This window comes from Cnephaeus nilssonii, assembly GCF_951640355.1.
Source record: "Cnephaeus nilssonii genome assembly, chromosome: 17".
Taxonomy (NCBI): Eukaryota; Metazoa; Chordata; class Mammalia; order Chiroptera; family Vespertilionidae; genus Cnephaeus; species Cnephaeus nilssonii.
The window spans coordinates 1,803,085-1,829,277 of record NC_137088.1 but is presented as its reverse complement, the minus strand read 5'-3'; the positions used below and the strand labels follow the sequence as shown (position 1 = coordinate 1,829,277).

Genomic DNA, 26,193 nt, shown 5'->3' with positions numbered 1-26,193 from the left:
AGAAGCCTGCCGCCTCCACTTGCGGCCAGGAGGTGACACTGCACCCCCTACCCATTGCCAAGGTTGGTGCCCTCCCTCGGAGCGCAGGCCACTGCCGCGGTCACTTCGGGCATTAAAGGGAAGCTTGCTACCGGTGTCTGAGAGGCCTTGGTAGCTGAGGGGTTCCCTGGCCTCAGATGCAGCCTCAGCATCTTAAACGGGCTCCTTGATGGGCCCCATCTCTCGGCCTCTGACGCTGTGCCAGTGGTGGGCAGGTTCCCGTTCCTTGGGCCTGGGGGGACAGCTTGCTCGTCCTGGTCCGTAACGACCGCCTTCGCTCCTGTACCTCCTGTGGCTTCAGCCATCGGGCAGCAGCCCTTCATGGTGTAGCCCGCCCTTTCCCGGCAAGGCAGCGGCGGAGACGGCCCCTGGGTACTTGTGATTGAGCCTGCCCGGCCCGGAGGCGTGCTGTGCCTCCCGAGTTCTGTATTTGGGGAGCAGATGTACCCTCTTACAGTGTCTTCCTGGCACTAAGAGCAGGGGCCTGGGATTTGCTGCTTCTCCCCCAGGGGGGTCCCCTCTTTTCAGCACTTTCGACACTTGGAGACCCAGCCCTGTTACCGGGCAGGTGGTGGGCATGTGTGTGCGCTCACCCCTTTCCCACTGCTCTGCCAGCGCCCTGTGCCCACCGGGCCCTGCCTTCCCAGCCCCAACTTGGGACCAAAGTGAACCGTGGGATCACGGTCGGAGCACTCGAGTGACCCTTGTCCATAGCGCTTCCTTAGGCCAAGTGACACTAGCCCCTGGGGGTGGCATTGGGTGGTGCTTGAAGAGGAAGGGACCAGTTTAGCAATTAGCCAGGGACCCCCCTCCCCCACTGGGCCTGTGCCGGGGGCGGGGGGACTCCTAAGGGGCCAAAGGCCTAGGCTAGTTCCGCAGCAGCTGCTCACTCGCTCACCCCTGGCCACGTGCACGCCCCTAGATGCAGATTGCTTTGAACTTCAGTGCTCTTCAATTTGGTTTTCTTTGTGCCGATTTAAAAAATGGTTTAATGAGGAAAAAACTTGGAGAACCCTGGGAGAATCCTTTGGTCTCCCGGAGCTGTAAGGCTTTGCCTCGGAATCGCTTCTTGCTCCACTTTCCTGTCCACGCCGCCCGAAGCCTGCGCCGGGACACTCGTGGCCGGGGCCGCGTCGGCGCAGTGGCGCGTGTGCGGGACGTTGCGTGCGGGGAGGGGTGCTTAGACCCCGGGCCGAGCTGCTCCTTTCCGTCCCCCCGCGCTGCCCGCCCGCTTGTGTCTGAGGTCGTGTCTGTCAAAATAAAGCCGCTAAAACCCAGCGTGTCCGCGTCTTTGTGAAGACCCCGCGGCTCCGGAAGTCAGGCGGCCCGCCCACCCCGCGGCCCCGTTCGCTCCTCCCGGGCCGGGCCGGACGGCGGACGCTGCGGGCGGCCTCGCCCTTGGCGCCAGTTCCGCCTTTGGATCCGCCAATGGCCAGCTGACCCGCGGGTCCCAATCGCGGTCCCCATAGCAACCGGGCGCGCTCGGACTCTCATTGGCTACGTCCGCCAGAGCTGCGCCCCAGCGCCTCGACGCCGGCGTCCGTGCCACGTACGCGGCAGCCGATTGGCCCGCCCGGGCTCACGTCACCGCCGCCGGGGCCGGCCTGAGCTCGGGGCCAGCGCCGTCCAGCCCGCGTCGCATCCTGGTTTGCGGCGGCGCGGAAGTCGGCGTCGGGCGTCCTGGGCGGACAGGACAGCTCCAGGGTTGGTCAGTCTGGCAGGTGGAGGGCCCGGCGGCTGGAGTGAGTGACGGGGGTCGGCCAGGCGGCCGCGGTCACCTCGGAGCGCGGCCTCGGTCTCCGCCCGCCCGCCGGCGCCATGAAGGCACTGATCTTGGTGGGCGGCTACGGGACGCGCCTGCGGCCGCTGACGCTCAGCACCCCGAAGCCCCTGGTGGACTTCTGCAATAAGCCCATCCTCCTGCACCAGGTGGAGGCGCTGGCCGCGGTGAGGCCCGGGCGGGGAGGCAGGCAGGGCGAGGGACGGCGGCGAGCGAGGCGGGCTGGGGGACGCCCGGGCCTCTGGCTCAGCCCGCCTGTGCGCCGGCGCGGTTCTGCCCCACAGGCCGGCGTGGACCACGTGATTCTGGCCGTGAGCTACATGTCTCAGGTGCTGGAGAAGGAAATGAAGGCGCAGGAGCAGAGGGTGAGGCTTGAGTCGACTCTTGCCCTTCCGTCGGTCCCCGCTCAACCTCCCTCTGGGGGAGGAACCTGACCCGGCTTCTCCCTTCCAGCTGGGCATCAGAATCTCCATGTCCCACGAAGAGGAGCCTCTGGGGACAGGTCAGTGAGACGGGGATAGCCCTTGTGGGGGAGGGCTCAGGGCTAGGAAAGGGGTAAGGCCCGGCCTGGATGGGGCCTGCTGAGCCTGGATGCAGGGCTCCGACCCCCAGAAAATGGTGACCGCCCCTCCCCCAGCTGGACCCCTGGCACTGGCCCGTGACCTGCTGTCTGAGACTGCGGACCCTTTCTTCGTCCTCAACAGCGACGTGATCTGCGACTTCCCTTTCCAAGCCATGGTGCACTTCCACCGGCACCACGGCCAGGAAGGCTCCCTTTTGGTAAGGACCAGGCCTGCCCTCCCGCCGCCCCCCGGGCCGCCTTGAACTGCCCAGTCCTTGTGAGCGCAGAGCGGGGCAGTCTAAGCACGTGCGGCACAGCCCCTGAGATTGAGGACAGCCCCATACCGAGGGGCAGGACCGGCCAGGCCTGAGTCCCCCTGCACGCAGGTGACTAAAGTGGAGGAGCCCTCCAAGTACGGCGTGGTGGTGTGCGAGGCCGACACCGGCCGCATCCACCGCTTCGTGGAGAAGCCGCAGGTGTTTGTGTCCAACAAGATCAACGCGGGCATGTACATCCTGAGCCCTGCCGTGCTGCGGCGCATCCAGGTGTGCAGGAGCGGCGCTCGGGTGGCCTGGGAGGGCAGGCCGCCGCCCCCGTGCCCCTGCTCACGCGCTGCCCACTCCCACAGCTGCGGCCCACGTCCATCGAGAAGGAGGTCTTCCCGGTCATGGCCGAGGAGGGGCAGCTGTATGCCATGGAGCTGCAGGGTGAGGCAGGGAGGCCGCAGGGTGGGGTGGCCTGTGGCGGGCTGAGCCCTGATGCATTCCCGCCCTCCAGGCTTCTGGATGGACATAGGGCAGCCCAAGGACTTCCTCACCGGCATGTGCCTCTTCCTGCAGTCGCTGCGGCAGAAGCAGCCTGAGCAGCTGTGCTCGGGCCCTGGCATCGTGGGCAACGTGCTGGTGGTGAGCCCTTGTCCCGCCCATTGTTCACCCCCCCAGTCTCGGGGGACAGATGCCCCACTTGTGCTTTCCCCACCGTCCTCAGGATCCAAGCGCCCGCATCGGCCAGAACTGCAGCATCGGCCCCAACGTGAGCCTGGGCCCCGGCGTGGTGGTGGAGGACGGCGTGTGCATCCGGCGGTGCACCGTGCTGCGCGACGCCCACATCCGCTCCCACTCGTGGCTCGAGTCGTGCATCGTGGGCTGGCGCTGCCGCGTGGGCCAGTGGGTGAGCGTCTGGGCTCGGCCGGCGGGGAGGGGGCAGGCATGCACCGGCCTCCCTGACAAGGCCTGCCTCCCCAGGTTCGAATGGAGAACGTGACGGTGCTGGGTGAGGACGTCATCGTTAACGACGAGCTCTACCTCAACGGGGCCAGCGTGCTGCCCCACAAGTCCATTGGCGACTCGGTGCCGGAACCTCGAATCATCATGTGAGGGGCTGGCGGAGCCCCTGTTATTGGCAAGGGGGACACTGGCTTGACGTGTCACAGGCCCTGGACTCACTACCGTGTCTGGGGAGGCCTGGACAAGGCGGAGCAGTTGGACACCTGCCTTCTCCTGTGGACGGAATCGGGCAGGGTCCTTGCTGGGCACCCACCCCCAGCCCACTCCCTCAAGAAGGGCCGGGCCAGGGCTGTTGAATAATAATTTAATGCTCACCGTGGCCCTGACTGGAAGTTGAGCTCAGGCACAATGAGGGCTGGGCTCCCGCCATGGGGGACACGCAGGGGGTGGGGGTGGGGGTGGCAAGGGGAGCTCATAAATAGGGCCCAGCCTGGGTCTGGGTGCAGGGCGGGCCCCCGCGGTGTGGACACGCAGACCTAGGCAGCCGAGGAGGTGGCGCCCGCACTGCCTGCCTTCCAGTCCTCCACCGACGTGATGGTGGCTTTGCAGAAGAAGCAGTCCTTGTTGTTCATCAGGTGCTGGTTGATGCAGGCTCTGCAACAGGAGGGTGAGGGGGCCCGGTGTCCCTCTGCCCCTGGCCCAGCCCCGCCTCCTGCGCCCGGGGGCCCACTTACTTGCAGGACTTGTGGCCACAGGGCTGGAACACGGCCGAGATGGGGTGCGCGTAGCAGATGGGGCAGAGGTCCTCCTCGCTGGTGGGCTGCAGGAAGCACAGTGCAAGGTGGACACACGCCTTCAGGACAGCCGTGCGTTCAGGCGACGGCGTGGCCCTGTGGGGGTGGCCCCACTCACCAGGGAGGCCGCTGCGGCCTGGGCAGACGCAGAGGTCAGGTGTGCCAGCATCTGCTCCACCTGGGCCAGCTCCTCGCTGCTGATGTAGTCTGTGTCTGGGGGGTGAGAAGTGTCCGGCCACTGTGCTCCCAGAACCCAGGGCCTCCTGAGCACCCCAGCCTGGGCCAGGGACATTCCCGACCTGGCCCACCCTGCCCACTCACAGCTCTGGAGGGAGAAGCGCTTCCGGTCAGGGGCAGGCAGGGCAGTGCCAGGGGCGGGGGGCTCCGGGTGCCCCAGAAGGTAGCGGATGGAGCGGAGCTGGAAGCAGGGGTCCGCCAGGAGCACTGACGTGGCTTTCTCCCTCCTGGGGGGCGGGGGGGGGTGCAGGAGGCGGGGCCTCAGGAACTGCTGGAGTGGGGGTGGGTGACCCAGCCCACCCCGTACATACCCCGGCTTCCCCCTCCCTCACGGGCTCAGGGGCGCCACCAGCAGGGAGTGCAAGTCACCTGCTCCCTCGTACAGGCGGCCCTTCAAAGGAAACAGCGGCTTAAAGGCTGCTTCCCCGGCGTCCCAGCCACCGATTCACTGAACCTGCCGGCCCAGCGCCGCCGGCTCGCCGGGGTCGGGACTGCTCCGCCCCCGCCGACAGGAGCCAATGGGAGCCCGAGGCCCCGCCCCTGAGCGCTCCCCTCCCGAGAGTATTTAGGAGCCGAGCGCCCAGGAAAGCACTCGGAAGCTGGGAACCCGAGAAGGCAGCCGAGTGGAGGAGCTGCCGGCTGTGCGGGGTGCAGTTCGCATCCTGCCTCCGGGGCCACCGGCCGGAACAGAAGGGGGGAGTCCCAGAGCCGCGCCCCGCAGAGCGGCGGACCCACCCCAGGTCGTCCCGCCATGACCGGGCTGGTGCTGCTGGGCGCCCTGCTGTGCGCGCTGCGCGTCGGCTCAGGCACCCTGGACTCCGAGGGCTCCTGGCCCCTGGCGCCCCTTCACTGCCCCAACAAATGCATCTGCGCTGCCGACCTGCTGAGCTGCGCGGGCCTCGGGCTCCAGGACGCGCCGGCGGAGCTCCCCGCGGCTGCGGCTGACATCGACCTGAGCCACAACGCGCTCCAGCGCCTGCGCCCCGGCTGGCTCACGCCCCTCGCCCAGCTGCGCGCCCTGAGCCTGGGGCACAACCAGCTGGAGGCCCTGGGGCGCGGCGCCTTCGCCAACGCCAGCGGCCTGCGGCAGCTCGACCTGTCCTCCAACTCGCTGCGGGCGCTCGGCCGCCACGACCTCCGCGGGCTGGGCGCGCTCGAGACGCTGCTGCTGTTCAACAACCGCCTGGCGCACCTGGACCGGCTGGCCTTCCAGGGCCTGGGCGCGCTCCGCTGGCTCTACCTGGGCTGCAACGAGCTGGCGTCCTTCTCTTTCGACAGCCTGCACGGCCTCAGCGTGACCCGCCTCCGCACCCTGGACCTCTCCTCCAACCGCCTGGGGCGGGTCCCCGTGCCGGACCTGGCCGCGCTGCCCGCCTTCCTCAAGAACGGCCTGTACCTGCACAACAACCCGCTGCCCTGCGACTGCCGCCTCTACCACCTGCTGCAGCGCTGGCACCAGCGGGGACTCAGCGCCGTGAGCGACTTCGCGCGCGAGTACACGTGCCTGGCGTTCCGGGTGCCCACCTCCCGCGTGCGCTTCTTCGCGCACAGCCGCATTTTCGAGAACTGCTCGGAGGCCCTGGCTCGGGGCCTGGAGCCGCCGGAGGAGCAGCTGCAGGTGCAGGTGGGCGGGTCCCTGACGCTGCACTGCAACACCAGCGCCCCCGCCCGGCACATCGCCTGGGTCTCCCCGCAGCGAGAGCTGCTGGTGGCCCCAGGATCCCCCAACGGCAGCATTGCGGTGCTGGCCGACGGCAGCTTGGCCATCGGGAGCGTGCAGACATGGCACGAGGGCATCTTTGTGTGCCTGGCCACCGGGCCCCGCCTGCAGCACAACCAGACGCACGAGTTCAATGTGAGCGTGCACTACCCGCAGCCGGCGCCCGAGGCTTTCAACACGGGCTACACCACGCTGCTGGGCTGCGTGGTGGGCCTGGTGCTGGTGCTGCTCTACCTGTTCGCCCCGCCCTGCCCCGGCTGCCGCCGCTGCTACCGGCGCACCTGCTGTTGCCGCCGCCGGCCCCGCACCCCCAGCCCGCTCCAGCAGCTGAGCGCGCAGTCCTCCGTGCTCAGCGCCACGCCGCCCGACGCCCCCAGCCGCAAGGCCAGCGTCCACAAGCACGTGGTGTTCCTGGAGCCAGGCAGGAGGGGCGTCAACGGCCGCGTGCAGCTGGCGGTGGCCGAGGACTTTGACCTCTACCACCCGGTGGGTCCGCGGTTCAAGGTCGGCTCCGAGTCCACGAGCTCCACGGGCTCCGAGGGGCCGGTGGTGACCTAGCCGCCCGGCCCCTGCCCCCCGCCCCTGCTGCGCAGAGAGCTCCCGGCGCTGGTGGGAGGCCCCAGGTCCTCCCTAGCACAGCGGCCCCCTCACTGGTGGTCTCGGCACGGGGCCTGCCAGGCCTGAGGCCCCCCTGGAGCAGGGGCCGCTGAGGGGAGGGAGGGTCCGCGGAGGGGAGACCTGCCCGTCCCCAGGTGGAAGAGGGAGCACCCTCCTCCGGCACCGACATCCAACCTCCTCCCGGCGTCACAGGCCCAGGCCGAGTCTGGGGCGGCGCGAGGCAGGCAAGGCTCCTCACGAGACCCCTGGGCCTGGCCTGGCCCCCGAGTGGCCCTGCTCCTGTGGCCAGGGCATCACAGCCGCAGGGGGCAGAGCCTCTCCCCCGGGCTCAGCAGCAGGGAGGGCACCGAGGCCGCCGCCCGCTTTCAGCAGCGAAAGCCGAGCAGAGGGCGGGGCGCTCGCTGTCCCTGGAGGTCTGAGAGCTTCGTAAGGGCCGGGCTTGCTTGTCTAATGGCTGAGGCGGCGGCTTCATGTGGCCCTCGCCCTCCCCCTGCAGGGAGGCAGGGCGGGCTGGGGCCCCTGTGGGGAGCGGAGCTGGGCCCCTCGAGGGCCTGAATCGGACTGTCATGGAGTTTCTTAATAAAGGCAGGACCCACGCGGAGCCTCCGCAGACACGTGTGTGCTCAGTCTCGTCTCGGCAGTGCTGTCCCGACCTCACAGGGTGCCCCCCACCCACCAGTCGTGGTTCCCCGCCCGCCTGAGGCTCTGACGTGGGCCGAGGCGCCTGCTCTGCAGGGTCCCTGCTTCTACTCAGCTGCTACCGCCACCTATTCAGGCACCGCAGCCCTCAGCCTTCCTGCCCCAAACCTGAGCGAGGCCCATCCTAGAGACGAGGAAGCAGGACTGCCAGGAGGCCCTGCGCAGCCCCACGGCCCCCCATCCCCACACTCACCCTGCGGCGGGGCCGTGCACCAGGAGCCGCACCAGGATGCCCGTCACCGCCACCAGGATGGGGTAGTGGTCCACGCTCTCCAGGCCTGAGGAGGGGAGGGGGGTGAGCCGCCCATGCTGGGCGCCCAGCGGGTGCCAACCTCCCTCCCCACTGGGCCCTGAGGGGAGGGGCCCTGAGGCTGGGGTGCCACGCTTGGCTGTCCTGGCAGAAAGGGGAGTGGCCATCACTGCTCCTGGCAGAGGACCAAGGCCGGTGTGGGGGCGGGGCACCCGGGTCCTCACCAGGCAGCCACAGGGTGACCACGCGGTCAAAGAGGTTCCTCTCCGCCGTCACCCGGTTCAGCACCTGGTTCAGCAGCTGCGAGGGCGGCAGTGGTTGGCGGCTGGGGCTCCCACGGGCGTCCCTGGCCCACCCCTCCTGCCCCGGCGCTCACCTGGGCGAGCCGCTGCAGCAGCATCTCGGAGGTGGGCTGGGCCGCGTCCAGGAAGACCTCGGGCACCAGGGTGACGGTCATCTCCAGGACGCGCAGCAGGCTGACCGACAGGTCGAAGCAGGTGGCACAGACCTTGAGCTGCCGGGTGTCCACGAAGTTCCTCTCCAGGCGCTCCACGGCCTGCTGGATCTGGACACCAACGGGTGGTCAGCGGCCTGGCCACCCCGGCCCACCCTCCCAGCACCCGCCCACCAGGCCCCCACCTCCTGGATCATGCCGATGAACTCCGAGAAGGCCCAGTTGAGCTGGTTGAGGACGCTGTTGAGGAAGCTGGGCGCCACGTCAGGGTCCTGGCGCAGCAGGTCCGCCATGTGCTGCTGCAGCAGGATGGAGGGACAGGGCTCTGCGGGCAGCGGGGCGCGGTCAGGGCCCGCCGTCTGCCGGTCCTCCCTCGCCGGGCATGGGTGTGAGGCCGGAAGACAACTCGGGAAGCTCAGGTCGCGAAGGCGAGGGCAGAGCTCCACCTGCCCGCCCTCTGCTGAGCCAGCCACCAGCTGAGCTGCTTCCGGCCCACAGCCCCAGCCTAGGCCTGCAGCCGCCCGGCCCAGCACGTCCTCGGCCGCCGCAGGCCAGCGGAGAGCAGAGAGCGAGCCCGGACGGAAACCAGAGCCCTCCTGCTGGGCCGAGGCCAGCTTCCTCAAGAGCCTCCGCGGCGCCCTGCCGCCCTCTGCCGCCCTCTGCTGCCCTTGGCCTGGCCTGGCCCGTGGCCCAGGGGGTGGGCGCCAAGCCTGGGCTGCGGGGCAGCAGGAACTAGAGCCCGCAGCCTCCGCAGGCTGGCAGACCTCCCCTCCCCCACGCGGGTCAATAGCTCCCGCAGCCGCAGGCGCGAGGCCCCTGCCCTCTCCACGTGCAGCTCAGCTCCACCCTCCAGGCCGGGCAAGGCCACTGGCAAGGCCTCCCCATGGGCTGCCTAAGGCACGCGGCCTCCGGGGACACCCTTCAGGCCAAAACACGTCCCCAAGGGCAGAGGCGCCCCAGGTGGGCCGGGGAGAGCGGCCAGGTGGGGTGCGTAGCACGCAGCAGGCAGACCAGCTGGGCCCAGACCCCGGCTTTGCCGGACCAGGGCCCGGGACAGCACAGCCCCTGCGCCACCCAAATGCCCCCTCCCCCAGGGAGCCCCGAGCACCCTGGGGCCCGGCCGCCCGCCTGTGCCCTGGACTCAGGCATCCAGGCCGGTGGCAGAAGGACGGAAGGACATGGGGACAAGGTCAGGGAGCACCTGGGAAGACGGGCCCTGTGACGGTGACCCACACAGGGCACCATGGACGGGAGCAAGGACCAAGGGAACGCCCCCCACGGACAGAGGGACTCGGGGCTGGAAGGCGTGGGAAGTCGGGAGCCGGGAGCCGTGGGCAAGGCCCCAGCCCGCCCGCCCGCCGGGCACTCACTCTGCAGGCTGGGCAGGTTGGCGTCCTCGGGTTTGATCTTCAGCAGGTGCGGCAGCCGCGTGTAGCGGTACCCGAACCCACAGCCCTGCGGCGGGGTGGGCGGTCAGTGCTCAGGGCCCCTTCGCTGCGGCCCCAGCCCCGCCCCCTCCTGTCGCTCACCTTCCAGAGCCGCACCAGGATCCAGTTGGTCTGCGCCCAGGGCCGCTGCTCGTAGGGAGCCAGGAGGCTCCTCACCATGGCGACGCGCCTGCCAGGGCAAGGGTGGCGGGCACAGGTGAGGCTGCGTGGGGCTGTGAGGGCAGGGGACATGCCCTCCCCCGCCCACTCACTGCTCCTCGGGGATGCGCTCCACGGCCCGCAGGGAGTGTGGGTAGCAGACGTAGCTGGCCAGCGCCTGCATCAGCGAGTCCCGGATGTCTGCGGGGGGGGGGGGGGGGGGGTTCAGCAGGGGCCTTGGGCCCACCTGGTCCCATTTCATGCAGCAAACCGCCAGCCAGAGACGCCACCCATCCTCCCACCCCCACCCCCACCCCCACCGCCCTCTGCAGGGCACCTCACCAGTGCCCACGATGCGTGTGTCGGCAAAGTGCTTGGCAAGGATGGCAGCCAGGCGGGTCAGGGTCTCCTCGTAGCCTGCAGGGGGGAGGGGAGAGGGCAGGCTAAGGGCTGCAGAGCTGGCTCCCGGGGTCAGTCTGGGCCCCGGCCGGCCTCGGGGGTCTCCGTGCTCAGCACTCAGCGACGGCTGGTGGAAGGCGAAGGCCGGCCTCGCGGTGGGAGCGGGTCCTGGCGGGGTGCTAACCGAGCCCACCCCTCGACGGCTCAGCAGTCAGAGCCCCGGCACCTACAGCGCTACCCGAGGACAAAGCTTCACCCAGGTCCGGGGGGGGGGGGGGCAGCCCACAGCCCGATCCAGACATCAGCCACCCACCAGCCTGGAACCGGGTCTGCGTGAAGCTGGGGCTCCCGTGTGGCCCCCAGCAGGGCCCACCCCTCGCTGTGACCACGGCGACAGTGCCACACCCCGTGGCAGTGCCGGGCGCTGAGTGAGAGCGGGATCCGTTTGGTGCCCTCCCCGCGCCAGCGAGGAGCTGCTGGGCTCGGGCGCCGGCACAGGCAGGGCTGCGTCGCGTGGTGCCAGCGAATGCTGTCGGGCGCAGGCCGAGCGGAGCAGGAGCCGCTCCCGCCTCCCGCGCTCAGACCAGGGCCGCCGACGGGCCGCCCTCCCCAGGCCCTCACCCGGGAGCTCCTCCATGCTGTGCACGGGCCCGAAGTAGTTCTTGAGGGCGCTGTAGCTGTTGATGGCCACGCTCAGGTAGAACTCGGGCATGAAGGCGAGGAGCGGGCCCGTGCGGTCGCCGTGCTCGATGGTCCGCAGGCAGACGCGCAGCAGCCAGTAGATGTCCAGCATCTTCTCCTGCGGGCGGCACGGGGTGCTGGGTGAGGGGCACGGGGTGCTGGGTGAGCGGCACGGGGGGCTGGGTGAGCGGCACGGGGTGCTGGGTGGTTGGCACGGGGGGCTGGGTGAGGGGCACGGGGGGCTGGGTGAGCGGCACGGGGGGCTGGGTGAGCGGCACGGGGGGCTGGGTGAGCGGCACGGGGGCTGGGTGGTTGGCACGGGGGGCTGGGTGAGGGGCAGGGGTGCTGGGTGAGCGGCACGGGGTGCTGGGTGAGGGGCACGGGGTGCTGGGTGAGGGTCGGGGCAGGGCCGGTCGGGGGCCCAGGAAAGGCCCCCCCAGAACGTGGCATGGGAACCGAGAGCTGCGCCCGGAGGTCGGCCGGGCCCAGCGGGTGCAGCGGCAGAGGGGCCCCCGTGCGGGGGCGCTGTGAGCAGAGACTGAGCGTTTCCTGAGAGCAGCGACGGGCCAGGAGGCCTGCTCTCACCCCAGGACCCTGCGAGTTCTAGAAAAATCTACCCTAAGAGCCGCATGGAATCTCAAGGGACACCAAGTCGCCAAAACAATCGGAAGGGAACACGTGGAGACCTCACGCTTTCTATTTCACCGCACTGCGGAGCCACAGCCGCCGAGCAGTGGTCCCGGCAGACAGGCCGGCCCCGGGCCGGAACAGAAAGCCCGGAGGAAACCACACGTTCAAGCCCCTTCGACGGAGCCAGCAGTATGGCGGCTCCTCGAGAAGTTTACGACAGAGCGACCCAGTTCTGCTTCTGAGCACAACCCACGCCTCGAACCCACAGCAGCCAAGCGGTGGCAGCACCCCCAGGCCGTCAGGGACGAACAAGCTGGCCCCTCGGCCTGAAACTGGCCCGGCTTCCCCAGGGTGCCCGTGCGGGCAGCGGCCAGGCCAAGGAGCCGGTGACAACAGCCCAGCGCGGTGGGCTCAGCCGCAGGGAGGCCGCGCAGTCAGAGGCCGACGGAGGAGAACGCTGGCTGCGGGGGGGGGGGGGGGGGGGGGGGGCGGGGGGGTGTTAGTGGGGGTGAGTTTCAGTTTGGGAAGATGAACACGCCTGAATACACTAACGCCACCGAGCTGCGCCCTGAAGGTGACTGAGGAGCTGAGCTACATGCTGTTTTACTGCAATTAATTGTGACAGACGGTGACGACGGCACATTCTGGCCCGGCCGGTGGCTCCGTGCTTGAACGTCAACCTATGAACCCGGAGGTCATGACTGATTCCGTCAGGGCACAGGCCCGGGCTGCGGGCTCGGCCCCAGTGGGGGGCAAGCGCGCTCAGAGGGAGCTTGCCTCTGTCCACCCCTCAAAGCCGACTCCCGGGGAGGGCATGGCCTCGTTTCTGCCTCGCTCCTGAGTGTCCCTGGCGTCAGGGCGGCATGGACCCCCGGCCCCGGCGTGGGAGGGAGGCGCCCGGCGGCGCCGGAAGCAGAGGCAGGTGGAGACAGACCCTGCTCAGCCTGAAGGTGTCTGAGCTGGAGGGGCCCCGGGACTGAGAGGTCCGGGGACGTGGCATGGGGTGGGAGGACAGGGGAGGGGCAGGGAGGGCGTGTGTGTGCCAGAGGCCCCCGGCGGCAGGGGCACTGAGGGGCTGGAGGGCAGCACTGCAGGCCCGGCCCCGCTCACCTGGGAGTAGACAGTGGCATGGACCCAGGCCAGACGGCGGCTCAGGTGGTCCAGCTTTTCCGAGAAAACTTTCTGGCTCTTGGTCAGCTCCTCCAGGATGTCCTTCCTCTGCCCGAGGAGGAGGAGGTCAGGACCCGCCCGCGTCCACGGCCTCGGGCCCCACTGTGGCCTGGGGCGCAAAGGGGGTGAACCCCTCCTCTCTTCCAAACCCCCTCTGCCTCTGACCCGCGGTGAGCCCGAGCAGGCCTCGGGACAGGGCCGTAGCCGCGCCCTGGCACGGGGGAGCGGGTGCCGCTGGGGGTCTGGGAGCCGTGGCTGGGCAGCCCAGGGGCGCACGATGGACCGCAGGCAGCTGGGCCCCAGGCCCTGCCCCAGGCCGGTGAGCTGCGGAGGGGCTCCGGGGAGGACGGGGCCAGGCCCGCTTCCTGCTGACTCGGCAAGCGTCCGAGAAGGGCTCGGGGCCGAATCCATAATTGATGAGGACAGCGGGTGCGCCGAGCACTTAGCTGGCCAGGGGCGGGTGCCTTGGCACAGCCACGGCTGGCTGATGGGGCTCAGACCGTGCCCGGCCTGGTGCCAGCCCCTCGCTGACGTGCTATGGTCGGGGCGGGGGTGGGGACAAGAAAAACTGCTGAGGTCACCCCAGCGGCAGGGCCAGGCCAGGCCAGGTTTCCTCGGGGACTGTCCTCGGGACCCCAAGTGGGCAGGCTGCCCGCGCCCGCCCCGCCTCACCCTCTTGGGGCACCGGCGCAGCTTGTCCTCCGTGTTCCTCAGCGCCATCGCGTACTCATGGACGTCGTCGGACACCCCCACCATCTGGAGCGGGGACAGCGTCCATGGTGACCGACCGGCAAGCCCCTCCCCCGGTCACCCAGGTCAGGCCTGAAGCACGGGCGGGCGTCAGCCTTGCTGTGGCACACGCGCACGTGCAGCCGTGCCCAGGCGCCCCTGCAGACCCGGGCAGGTGGGCGCCCGCACACACGCACACACGTGCACCCAACATGCAGAACCGCGTGCCACACACGGGGACGACGGAGACCTTGCCCAGCTGCTGGTGGACGCTGAGGTTGTACATCATCACGGCCCCGTCCAGCACCTCCAGCAGCGAGTTCTCCGTGAGGGGCTGCTCGGGCTCCTCGGGGGGCCGCCCCAGCAGCAGGCCCTCGTTCCAGTGGCTCCCCTCAACTGGAAGGGGGGAGGGCAGTCAGGCCGGGCCAGCCCGGTGTCTCCGAGGCGCTGAAGCAGCCTGGGCCGCCCAGCAGGAGGGAGGACGGGAGGGCGGGAGGGCGGGCAGGTCTGGCGGCTCCGGACCTATTTCTGTGCCATCGATTTCCTGCTCGGAATGTACTTCCCTCGCCCTTGAGGCTGCGGGGCTGGAGGCCGGGAGGGGAGGGGCGTGTCCTGGCTCTGCCCGCGGGGGCTGCACAGGAGGGGTGGGCCCGCGATGCCACGTCCGTCCCCGCCCGACACCTACTGTCCTCGCGGGTCCTCTGCTCTGCGCTCAGCGTGCGGACCTTCACTTTCTCCGCGCTGCTCAGAGGCCGCCGGGGGGTCATCAGGGTCACAGCCGCGGTGCTGAGGAAGCGGTTGGCTCGGCCCAGGGTCGGGGAGCTGAGCCAGCCGGGCCGGGGCAGGGGCAGCGCACCCCCAATGGCCAGGGCCTGCACGGGGCGCTGTGGTGGAGAGAGGAGGCAGACGCCATCAGCTCCCGGGACCCAGGCTCGGGCTCCGGGATTCCTGGGGCCGGGAGGGCAGGTGTGACTCCGCCCACACCAAGGGCGCCCGCCTGCGGAGAGGGGTGGCCCGCGTGAGCCCCGGCCCTTAGAGCCGGGGAGGGAGGGACGCCGACGTGGAGTGCCCCTGCCCCACCGCGGCACCTGGGCCGCAGCCAGGGACGGCTCCTGGTCCTCGTCCAGGTCGTCCATGGTGGCCGCCTGCAGCTCCAGGGGGTCGATCAGGATGTTGGCCTTGGACGCCAGGTCATCTGGGAGGAAAGGCGGGGCGCTCAGGCCAGTGGAGGGCGAGGGTCACGGCTGGGCAGGGGTCTGGCAGGGCCCACTGGCCACTGTGCCTGCACCTCACCCCTGCACGTCCTCCCTGTGCATCGGGAGACTCTGTCTTGTAGAGGCTGGGTGGCAGGGGCACCCCATCACCCCTCCCTGTTCCTCTGTCTGTCTCCCGGGAGGGACCTCATGCTTTCTAGGCGCCCCACTCCCCTGCCCCCGCGGCTCTGACTGTTCCTCCCGCTGCCCGGCCAGGCTGTCCCCGCCTCTGCTCAGCTCCTCTGCACGCCCAGGCCCAGGCCCCCCACAGGCGGCCCCCCCTCTGCCGTGGCATCTGCCTCCAGCCCAGGCCCTGTCCTGCCGTCCCCGAGCCCCGCAGCGCCCCCTCCTGACGGTGCCCCATCCCCACAGCCTCTGGCAAGAAGCCGGGTCACCCTTGCCTCCTCGGCAGCCGGCCCTCCCACCCCTCCTCTGCCGCCTGCACACCGGCCACCCGTCTCCTCCCCTGGCCCTCGCACCCCACTCGACGCACAGCCGCAGCCAGAGGGGCGTCTTACCCGCGGCCCGACCTCACCCGCTGCCGGCTATGAGCTCACAGTCCCCGTCACCAGGCCGCCAGGCTCTGCCCTCGCGCCCCGGCCTCATTCCCCGGCCCCCGGCTTCGCTCTCCTCTCGGGGGCACCCCGCTGCTCCCCCCCGCCCCCCCGAGACCGGGCCGTCTGCTCTGGCTCCCTGCTTGGCCTGCACTGTGCCCTCAGCCCGGCCCTGCAGCCTCCGCTCACCCCTCGGAACAGCTCCGGCAGCAACTCCAGCCCCGGGGCCTCGCCAGGATCCCAGGGTCCCCCCTCTGTCAGCACCCGAGCCCCGCTTCATTGCAGGGCTCCCCGAGGCCCCGGGGTGCTCCAGGGAAGGGACAGCTGGGCCCAAGACCAGAGGCCAGTGGGCAGATCAGCCTCTCGGCCCGCAGGCCGGACCTCGGGCGCCCTCTAGTGGGCACAGGGAGCTCGGCACTCACGGCAGAGGGGCTCCCGGTGCACCCAGCCCGGCCCTGCTCCCCCAGGCGGCACGCACCTTTGAGGGTCTTCCGGAGGTGGGAGAGGAGGCCCCCGAGGCGCTGCTGGTCGAAGTAGTCCACCTTGCCGTTATAGAAGACCTGGGGCGGGACGTAGGCCTCTGCGCGAAGCCGGCGGCCAGGCCGGCAGTCAGACCCGGCAGGGACCCTCCCCAGGCGGCCCCCTGCACTCTGGCCTCGCACAGAGGGGACCCCTGGGTGGCCACCTACCCGCCCGCCCCCCCCCCAGGCATACAGCGTGGCCTCGGCTACCTCCCACCCCACCCCCCGCCCCATCTCAGGTCAGTGCCAGCAACGGCACAACCTGGGGTGAAGGGGGCACTTGGTTGTGGGGCGCTCAGGGAAAATGAGAGCCTGGATCCCCTGGGGGATCCCCCAATGCAGGACGCTGAAAGCTTCCCCGACCCTTGAGGGCTGTGTCCCCCACAAACACCGGGCCCAGCACCTCAGAGCCCAAGGCGCCCCAGGACGGCAGAGAGCTGGCGGCTGGGCGCCCGTGGGCACCGTCAGCGCGGACGGCTCGCAGTCCCGGCCCACAGGGCTCCTGCTGCCCCACCCCACCCTCAGCCTGGCACCCCACACCACCCAGGGCCGGCTCTGCCCGCCGCGAAGGCCGAGCCGGCCCGCTCACCCTCGCTGGCGGAGGCGTGCGGGTTGGAGGCCTTGTACTCGTCCCAGTAGCAGCGCAGGGCGGCCACCAGCCGGTGCAAGAAGCAGACCATGTACTCAGGGGGGCAGAGCAGGGGCGCGTTCTGCGGGCACAGGGCACGCGCATGCCGCTGCTCTAGCCCAGAGCCAGCCCTCGCCTCACCGGAGCTGCCCCAGCGTCCTCCCGGCAGAGGCCAGAGGACCAGGGCGCGGTGGGAAGGAGGCGGCGGGGAGGGGGCAGAAGCCCAGAGCGCAGAGCCTGCGACCAGGGGCCACGCGGCTGCCCGGCCTGGCGGACACCTACCCCCCGGCCATTGGCATTCTCCTGCAGGAACTTCCGGAACTTGGTCAGGAAGATGTACCTAGAAGCTTCGCCCTGCAGGGGTGGGAAGATGAAGCTGTGATGAGCTGAGGACACTGCCCCAGGCTGGACTAGCGCGTGCTGTGAGCTGGACCTGCCCTGGAGCCTGGGTCCGCCCCGCCCCGCCCGGCCCGCCAGGGACCCTCCCAGGTGCCCGACTCACTCACCCCATCCTCATCCTTATTGTTCAGCAGCAGCTTCAGGATCTGGACCTGCAGTTCTTCCACCACTGGGGGGGGGGGGGGGGGGGGGGGCGGGGGGCGGACACTGAGCCCCGCACAGCCCTGCCCTCGGGCCCCGGGCAGGAGGGGTGCAGGCTGGGATGGGGCTCCACCACCAGGGACCCCGAGCCCCGCCTGGGCACGGCCACGACCCAGCGCCCCACGCACACATGTGCACCCCCAGCCGCCCGGCCGCCCGGCCAGGCAGGCCTGACCTTCGATGCGCTTCTTGAGCCTCTGGCAGCCCCGCTCGTAGGCACGCCTCCGCAGCCGCTCCTCGGCCGTCTCCTCCGTCACCTCCTTACTGTCCTTGCCCTGGACGGGGGCAGGAGGGGAGACAGCAGGGCTCCCCACCACCCACCAGCCCCGGGCCGGCCTCCCTCAGACCCGCCACCCAGGCCGCCCACCTCCTTGCTGGGGCGCTGGGGCCACCAGGTGGTGGGGATGAGCTGCTGCAGGCCGGCCTCCTCCACGCGCAGCGGGCTCTTGATGTGAAAGAAGACGGCGGACCGGAGCGCGTCGAAGCTGGAGCCCGTCAAGGCAAGCTCTGCTCACGTGAGGCACCCCCCGCCCCCCGTCCTCCCGGGAAGCTCGGCGGAAATCTGCCCACCTCCACGTGGCCACCTCCACATGCCCACCACAGTGTGCACCCCCAGGGGCCATCGCTGTCCTGTGCTTGTCTCTCCATGAGCCCCAGAGGGTGTGGCCGTCAGCCCACCACGCCCGGTGCCCATGTGTGCACGTGTGCAGGACAGGCGGCCACAGGGACAGGTGGCTGGGGGTCAGGCGGCCACAGGGCCTGGTGGCCTCTCCTGGGAGGCGAAGGCCCCAGAGAAGAGGCAATAGCACAGCTCCCGCCAGGGGCCCAGAGCCACGCTCCCCGCTATTCTAGTTGCACACCCTCGACATTCTGGGGGAGCAGGAAGAGCTGACTTCTAGATCTCGGGAACCCCCGACCCGGAACACGGGTAAAAGTACAGTGCTGTGGCTGAAGGCGCCCCCACACCTCCAAGTCGCCCCAGAATCTGCCGCCGTCTGGAGACCCTGCTCGGCTGGCCTGCCAGCCTCCCACGCTGGGCGGCTCTGGTCCCCGAGCCTCCTGGGACCCCGAGCGGCCCGCCAGCAGCAAGGCAAGGATACAGGACGCTGCTCAGCAGGAACTTGCGGGACTTGTCGTGCCGCAGGATGGCCACGGTGAGCCGCAGGTGGTGGATCTGCGGGGAGGGGGTGCTCAGAGGGCAGGCGAGGCCCAGGGCCCAGGGCTCCGGGCCGCGGCGCGCCCACCTGCAGGCTGAGGTCAGGGACGATGGGCGAGAAGCGGTAGAGCCGCAGCAGGGCCATCATCAGCTGCTTGAGGCAGTCGTGCACCTCGTAGTCCTGGGGAGAGAGCTGGCTGCTCAGGCCGGCGGGGCGGGCCCCGGCCCTCCCAGGGAGCCGCCCGGCCGAGGCCCGAGCGCAGGAGCCTCACCTCCATGAAGAGCCACAGGAGGTCCAGGACCTGGCCCACCGCGGCCTGCGCCTGCTCGGGGCTGCCCGCCTCCACGACGCCCAGCAGGAAGCCCGTGAGCACCGACTCCACCAGGTACACCTTGCGCTGCTCGAGGGCGGCCCCGTGAGGGCGGCACCGTGAGGGCGGCCGTGCACCCACGCGGGGTACCCGGCCGGGCAGCGGCCAGGCCCACGCACAGCTGGACCCTGGGCCCTCGGGCCGCCCCGCGCAGACGCACCTTCCCCTTCGGCTGAGACACAGCGCCGCCCAGCGCCCTCCCGGCTTCGCCAGGCCGCTCCCTGCCTGGGAGTCGCTGCCCCGCACCCTTCCTAGGACCCGCCCTGAGGCCCTCTTCCTTGCTGGGTGACATCCTTGGGGTCTGAGGGCTCAGGTCACAGGGGGCCCCTCCCAGGTGAAGGTGCAGACCCTGCCTCCCCCACGCCCTCACCAGGAGCGGAGCGAAGCGGTGGAAGATGTGGGCCAGCGTGAGCAGCACCGTGGGCTGGCCCTGCAGCTGCCACTCGGAGCTCTCCTTCTCCAGCAGCCGCCCCTCCTGGGCGGGAGAGGGGCCTGTGAGGGAGGGCGGCGGGCGGCCCCCACCCCACCCCACCCCCGCCACGCCCCGCCCCTGGCTCACCACGGGGTCCAACTCCAGGCTGAGCACGGCCCGGAAGCAGCCCAGCAGCCGCTGTGCCCGCACCAGGTCGGCGCGCGGCGGGTCCTGCAGCGGCCGGTAGCCCGCCACTGGGTAGGTGTCACAGTTAAGCTGCATCTGGGCTCAGACCCCCCGCGGGCGGCACTCCTTCCGTTACCTCGTGCTGTGCCGACGGCACGGCACCCCTAACAAGGAGGCTACGGGACTGCTGCCCCCCCCGCCCCCCCGCCGAGCGGCGCCCCACTCACTCCCGAGGCAGCAGGCCCTCCCCGCCCGCCCCAGCGCCCCGACGTCCCAAGCAGCTCCCCGCCCCCTCCGGAAAGGATATCGCAGGGGGCGGCTGCCGAAGTTGAAGGCCACGGACTCCTTGAAGGAGAGGCTGATGGCTGGGAAGTAGGCCATGCCCGGGCCCCTGGACAAGTTCTCAAAGGCGGTGCCCAGCGACACGCCGTTCCTGGGATGGAAGGGAGGCCTGAGGGCCGTGCCCAGGCCCCGCTGGGGCTGCCCCCCCAGACCACCCGTCCCAGGGACGGGAACCGGGGCGGCCGGGGGCGGGGGAGGGAGGAGGCAGGAGACTCACAGGCAGAAGGACAGAGCGCCGGCGTCCAGGTCGATCAGGCAGCTCACGATGTCCCCCGCGGCCCAGGCCTGCGGGGAGGAGGCTCTCAGACGCAGCCCTGAGCCCCTGCCCTGCGCCCTCCGGCCCTCGGGCAGCCCGGCGGGGGCTCGGCCCTCACCTTGCCGTAATTCGTGGTGGTCACGTTCCACTTGCGCACCCGGTTGCCGTCGTAGGCGTAGGAGTTGTGCGTGTCTCCGACGCCCTCCTGGGGAGGAAGGTCTGTGAGGCCCGGGGAGGGGCGGGCAGTCGGGAGGGTCTGGGGCCACCTGCACGTACCTCCTGATTGAAGCGGCAGTTGATGGTGCACCAGCCGATCTGCATGAGCCCCTGGGAGGAGATGAGCACCTCGTACACCCATTTCCCTGGAAAAAGCCGAGTCAGGCCCAGCAGGCAGACACGCCCCACCTCAGACCCCGCCACCGGCCCCGCCGCACACGCCGCACCTTTGTACACGCAGGTGGTGGAGCGGATGGTGCCGAAGTTGCTGTGGCCGATCACCTGGGGAGAGCAGGGGTGAGCTCCGCCCACCCGCCCACCTCATGGTGCGGGCCGAGGGCCTGTGCCCCCCTCGCCTGCGCCCGACGGGTGGGGGCGAGGCCTGGGTGTCCCCGCGGGAGCAGGCGGGGAGGGGCTCATGCCGTGCTGGGAAGAGACGGGCTGGAGGACTTCCAAGAGGGTTTCGGGGTGTCGGGAGGGCTTGGGGCTGAGGAGCTGGCTGAGCGGTCACCGGCTGGGCCTGGCCCGCCCTCACTCACCCCCAGGAGGTCGTCATCCACCAGCAGCAGCCCCTCGAAGCCGCCCGTGTGGTCCAGGACCACGGTGGAGGGGCCGAGCCGCCCTTCCGCCTGCCCTGGAAGGAGGGGGGTGTGGGTCGGGGCCCAGGTCTGAGAGAACGCAGCGGGCTGAGCTCGCCAGGGCCCCCCCAGGGCCCACCGGGTCCCGGCCTGGCCCCCCAACCCCACTGCAGAAGCCGCCACCTACCCTGGCTCTCCTCATCCTCGCTGTCCACCTGTAACAGCTGGTCCAGATGCTCTGGCAGGTTCTGGAAGTTCAGGGGTTTCCTGGGGAGAGCAAGAAGCTGCTAGGGGCCCCCAAGTCCCTGAAACCAGCCGGAGGACACCACACCCCTCCTTCTCCGTCCCCCGAGCTCCTGAGGGTGGCGGCCTAGACCGCAGAAGCAGCGCTGTGTCTGGTCCCGGACGCGGCGTGCTGGGGGTCAGGGGGCGAGGTTCGCTGCTAAGCTAAAAGCGCTGTCCGATGGTGCAGCCTCGGGGCCATGAACAGGCCTCTGAGCCTCAGCTCCCTGTCTGCGGCAGGGACGCGGGAGGCCGGGAGTAACGTGCTCCCTGTGCCGCCCACCCCGCCCGTCCTCGGAGGCGCTGTGCTGATCGTGCCTGGGAAAGGGAGGTGGGAGCAACGCTGACCCCGGTAGTCAGCACCAAGGTCAGCGAGTGAGCCCTGGACCCCAGCCCTGCGGCCCCGGGGGCAGACGCCCAGCCTCCACACAGCCAGGGAAGTCCGTGTGGAATGGGACACGCCGGGCAGAGTGCAGGGCTCAGCCCTCTGAGCCGCTGGCTGGCTGTCCTGCACCAGCCTCCACGGCCAGGAGAGCACTCGCCCGCCTCTGTGCCACCTGCCCCGCCACGCTCCCTCGGCGGGCCCCGCCTCCTCCCAGCACAACGCTCAGAGGAGCAAGGGTGCCTCGTGTCAGCCAGCTCTGCCCTGAGCTCAGCTGCTAAGAATAGCGGGGAAGGGGGGGACCAGCGGGTCTCAGGCAGGGGAGAGGCCCACGCCCATCTGGGTCAGGGCCACCGCCTGCCGGCACCCGCTCTTCCCGCTCTGATCCCCGCTCCTGCCCCATGCACCGCCCAAGGAGTGGGGTCTGGGGGGACATAGGTGGGCAGCGGCAGCCCAGTCTCAGTCACACGTGCTCCTCCGTGAGCTGCTCCTGCCCCCTGGCTGCAGGGGCTGCAGGTGCACGGAGCTGCGTCTCCGTGTAAACACAGGTGCGGCCACGTGACGGGGGCTCAGGCTGCGGTTAAAGGCTGCCGCCAGGCCCGGCCGGCGTGGCTCAGGGGTTGAGCGTCAACCTATGAACCAGGAGGTCACGGTTCGATTCCCGATCAGGAGCCAAGGAGTTGTGGGCTCGATCCCCAGTGGGGGGCGTGCAGGAGGCAGCTGCTCCATGACTCTCTCAGGGTTGACATTTCTGTCTCTCCCCTCCCCTCCTCTCTGAGATCAATAAAAACACATATTTCTTAAGAAAAGCTGCCACCAGTCTCCTCACGGAACACGCCAGGGCCCAGGGGCTCCCAGGAGTTCTTCCGCCCACACCTGGGAGGGCTGCTCTGGTCTTTTTTTTTTTTTTTTTTTTTTTGTAATATATTTGTACGAATTCGTGCACCAGTGGGGTCCCTCCGCCTGGCCTGAGGGATTGGGCAAAAACTGGCTCTCTGACATCCCCTGCGGGGTCCCGGATTGCGAGAGGGCACAGACCAGAGACCAGGCCGAGGGACCCCACCAGTGCACGATCAGGGCCGGGGAGAGACGTGGGAGGGACGGCAGGAGGGCTCCAGGGCGTGTCTGGCACATCTCCCTCAGTCCTGATCAGCTGGACCCCAGCAGTAAGCTAACGGACCGGTTGGAGCATCTGCCCCCTGGTGGTCAGTGCACATTATAGCGAGTGGCCTTGGCATATCATTAGCATATTACCCCCTAAACAGTTTGGCTCAGTGGATAGAGTGTCAGCCTGTGGACTCAAGGGTCCCAGGTTCGATTCCGGTCAAGGGCATGTACCTTGGTTTCGGGCACATCCCCAGTAGGGGGTGTGCAGGAGGCAGCTGATTGATGTTTCTCTCTCATCAATGTTTCTAACCCTCTCTCCCTCTCCCTTCCTCTCTGTAAAAAATCAATAAAATATACATTTTTTAAAAAAAGCATATTACGCTTTGATTGATTGAACGGCCAACCAGATGACCGGGCACTTAGCATATTAGGCTTTTATTATATAGGATTGATTTCAGAGAGAAAGGAAGGGAGAGAGAGAAACGTTAATGATGAGAGAGAATCATTGATTGGCTGCTTCCTGCATGCCCCACACTGGGGACTGAGCCCTCAAACCGGGCACATGCCCTGACTGACGGGGAATCAAACCGTGACCTCCTGGTTCCTAGGTCAACGCTCAACCCCTGAGCCACGCTGGCCGGGCAGGCTGCCCTGGTCTTGTGCCCGATCTGCAGAGCAGCTGTGGGCAGGTGACCTGAGACGGCCTCTCAGTGCCCGGCACTGCCCATCTGGCCAACCCAGCACCGCCTGCCCTTTCTGGACCTGCCTGCCCAGCCCCAGCCCAGGGCTCCCGTCCACACAGCCGCTGACCAATGGCCCTGCCACCTGCTCGCCCTCCTGGCAGCCACGGCGGCAGCAGCAGGATCATTTCTGCTGTCACGTGAAGGAAGGATCAGACGGCCCTGGAGCAGGCCTGGGGCTGGGGCTGGGCCTGGGGCTGGGGCTGGGGCTGGGGCTGGGGCTGGGGCGGAGGTGGGCAGCAGCCCGAGAAGTAGAAGCCCCTTGGCCACCACAGCCACTTAAAGGAACAGGAGACAACGCTGCCCGCGGAGCCTGCCCGAGCGCAGAGGCTGCGGGAGACAGAGCAGCCTGGGCTGGCGAGAGGCTGAGCAGGAGGGCGCTCGCAGGAAGGAGGCCGGATCTGCAAGGAGCAACTCAGCAGCCATCTTCAATGTGACTGCGGCTCCAACACTCCCGCCACACGCTCCACGCCCGGCGCCTCACAGCTCGGTCTCCCAAAGCACAGCCCCCAAACCAGGGCCCGGCTGAGGGCTGCCCCCGGCCCTCAAACATGCCCAGCAGGACCAGTCTGCAGCGTGGGGAAACACTCAGGGGTATGCTGATGACAAAACAGGATTTAAATTTCTAAGCACTTTCAGAGCTGAGAGCTATGTCCATTGTCTTGATGATACGATGGCTTCACAGGTTCCCCGCAATTCAAACTCACTTTGAACACAAGTGGGTTACTGTGTGCCAATCATTCCCTAATAAACCTTTTTTTAAAAAGGAGGATGGCGACAGAAATTTTTAACTTAAAAGAAAATTTCTATCCAGCATAATCCAAACTGTACAGACGGTGAGATGGCGAAGTCCCGCCCGCCAGGCACCTCAGGCAACGCGCTTCTAAGCGCCTGCGAAGACGCACTGGGACTGACGGGGGCTGAACTTAAATGCATTGAACTTGCAAGGAGACGGCCGGTGAGGTGTGAACCGATCAGATGCAGGCCGGCCGGCCGAGGGCCAGGTGGGGGGGAGCCGGCAGGTGCCACGCTGAGCGCTGACCGGACGCCGCCTCTGACCCCCCAGCTCCCTCGAGGGGAGGTCGCAGCGGGGCCCAGCGTGGAGCGGCCGCGAGGGAACCCCAGGCCTCGTGCGGCCTCCAGCCTGCGGGCTGGCCCTGCAGACGGAGGAGGCTGCCCGCAGGCCGTACCTGCTGGCGGCGGCGGCGGCGTGGTCCGGAGAGAAGACGCGGTGCAGGTAGTCCTCCAGCAGCTTCTCGTGCACGATGCCTGGGCCGCGGGCGGGAGGGAGGGCACGTGTCAGAGCCGCCGCCAGCTCTGCGGCCCGCGGGGTCAGGAGCGGCCCAGTGGGTGCCCTGCCCCGTGGCAGCTGGTGGAGGAGCTGGCCACAGGGACCTGGGCCTTGGACGCCCCTGCCTCTCCCCCCCTCCCTCAGCTCGGGGAGCCCCTCCCAGCCCCCCGCCTCACCTGTGGCCCTGGGTTTCTCGTCCGAGGTCAGCCCGTAGCTCTTGCGGGAGAAAGACAGGTCAGCCCCCTTGGATGCCATCCTTCATGTCCGTGGGCGGCCAGTGTCCTGGGGCTGAGCCAGGGCAGAGGTTGTCTACATGGAGCCAGCCAGAGCCCCCCCCTCCCCCCAGCGCTAGGGGGCAGGCAGGCCTGGGAGCCGGCGAGGCCAGGTGGGCGCACTCCCTCACGCATCAACGCTGGGCAGAGGGAGGCAGAGGGAGGGGGCCGTGTAGGACCCCGTGTGAGAGGTCACCACCATGTCCCAGGGTCAGTCCAGGGCCCCCCAGAGCAGGGCCAGATGGGTGTTTGTAGAACCGACCTGGGGAAATGAACCCAGTGTCCACAGTGGGGAGGCCTGGGCGCAGCGCCCCTGTACCCCTCTCCATCGCGAGCCACACCGAGCCCCGCTCATATCCGGAAGACAGGACACCCCCAGGCGCGGCCCACCATCGGGGCTGGGTGCCTCTGCAGCTACAAGCCCTGCCCTCACCCAAGGCCAGGACCCTCCGCAGCCCAGACCCCCTTCTCTGGTGGAAAGTCCCGCTCACACACAGCCGCCCACCCCACCCCACCCCCGTGCCCAGTGCTCATGGCAGGTCCTGCTCCCCCCACGCTGCCCAGCCTCACCGGGTGTTGGGGCCGCGAAGAGGCCGGTCAGCCTCCGTCCAAAGCTCCCCGCCCACAGGAGCCGCTGGCCACACGCGGCTCTTCGCACGGAATTAACGTTTGAAAAGCTGAAGTCAACTTCTCAGTTACGTTAGCCACGTTTCAAGGGTTCGGCGGCCACGTGTGGCCAGTGGCTCGTGTGCTGCGCACTGGAATACAGGACCCCGCACCCGACTGTCCCCCGCAGCCTGGGCTGGAGCCGGCCCCCCTGCACCCCCTCCGCCCGGGACAGACAGCACCCCGCTCCCCGAGCCTCTTATCTCGCCCCAAACAGGCCCTCGGCTCCACCGCACACCCTGCCCGTCCCCAGCCGAGCCCCGCCTGCCCCTCGGGACGGGGACAGCGGCCCCCACGGTCCGTGACCGCGGCCCCGTCCCACCGGCGCCGGTGCGGGCAGCGGAGACCTGGTCACCCGGCCGGTCAGCAAACCGCCCGCCCGGGTGCCGGGTGCGAGCAGGTGAGAGCGGGCCTGGCTCTGCTCGGGCTCCCGCCGCGCCGGTCCGCCCGGTCCCGCCGGGGGATCCGAGCTCCGATCAGGACCGACCCCTCTCGGAGCCAAGGGCGCGGCGGGCAGGGCACGTCTCCCCCCAACGCTGCGCGCGGCCCCGAGATCCGGGGTCCCCGGGCCGGCGCACCCCGCAGCCCGCACAGGCCGGGACCCCGCGCCGAGCACCCGCCCCGGGCCGCGGGGGAAGCGGGGACTCGCCGCGCCGGGGGGCCGCCCCTCACTCACCCCAGCTCGGCCGCCGCGGCCCGGCTCACAACATCCGCCCGGCCTCTCGCTACGGCGCCCGCCCGGGGTCAAACCCCGCGCCGCGCACGCGCACCGGCCGCGCCGGCCGCCGCCAGGGGGCCCCCCGCCG

The 26,193-nt window shown here is 69.5% G+C and overlaps 3 protein-coding genes across 3 annotated transcripts; 2 read left to right on the top strand and 1 right to left on the bottom strand.

The window, feature by feature from the left end:
• Positions 1 to 1,612: 1,612 nt before the first annotated feature.
• GMPPB (GDP-mannose pyrophosphorylase B) lies at positions 1,613 to 3,986 on the top strand. Its single transcript, XM_079794977.1, has 9 exons — positions 1,613 to 1,986; positions 2,104 to 2,184; positions 2,273 to 2,321; positions 2,457 to 2,599; positions 2,768 to 2,926; positions 3,010 to 3,088; positions 3,159 to 3,286; positions 3,369 to 3,551; positions 3,626 to 3,986. Exons 1-9 carry the CDS (start codon positions 1,858 to 1,860, stop codon positions 3,755 to 3,757), a joined length of 1,083 nt encoding a protein of 360 aa, XP_079651103.1. The 5' UTR covers positions 1,613 to 1,857; the 3' UTR covers positions 3,758 to 3,986.
• Positions 3,958 to 26,170, bottom strand: RNF123 (ring finger protein 123). The gene is made up of 39 exons (XM_079794971.1): positions 26,064 to 26,170; positions 24,626 to 24,737; positions 24,349 to 24,427; positions 20,835 to 20,914; positions 20,609 to 20,703; positions 20,297 to 20,351; positions 20,130 to 20,215; positions 19,972 to 20,058; positions 19,815 to 19,882; positions 19,563 to 19,688; positions 19,217 to 19,331; positions 19,028 to 19,132; positions 18,559 to 18,684; positions 18,375 to 18,467; positions 18,231 to 18,304; positions 17,498 to 17,615; positions 17,306 to 17,405; positions 17,037 to 17,098; positions 16,813 to 16,884; positions 16,492 to 16,612; positions 15,860 to 15,961; positions 14,663 to 14,769; positions 14,260 to 14,458; positions 13,825 to 13,970; positions 13,518 to 13,601; positions 12,786 to 12,893; positions 10,986 to 11,163; positions 10,308 to 10,382; positions 10,079 to 10,166; positions 9,909 to 9,996; positions 9,750 to 9,834; positions 8,565 to 8,704; positions 8,302 to 8,490; positions 8,150 to 8,225; positions 7,869 to 7,953; positions 4,723 to 4,865; positions 4,520 to 4,614; positions 4,342 to 4,427; positions 3,958 to 4,261 (listed from the first exon to the last, which is right to left on the bottom strand). Exons 2-39 carry the CDS (start codon positions 24,702 to 24,704, stop codon positions 4,144 to 4,146), a joined length of 3,933 nt encoding a protein of 1,310 aa, XP_079651097.1. The 5' UTR covers positions 24,705 to 24,737; positions 26,064 to 26,170; the 3' UTR covers positions 3,958 to 4,143.
• Positions 4,881 to 7,590, top strand: AMIGO3 (adhesion molecule with Ig like domain 3). Its single transcript, XM_079794974.1, has one exon. The coding sequence runs from the start codon at positions 5,390 to 5,392 to the stop codon at positions 6,914 to 6,916; it is 1,527 nt and encodes a 508-aa protein (XP_079651100.1). The 5' UTR covers positions 4,881 to 5,389; the 3' UTR covers positions 6,917 to 7,590.
• Positions 26,171 to 26,193: the final 23 nt, after the last annotated feature.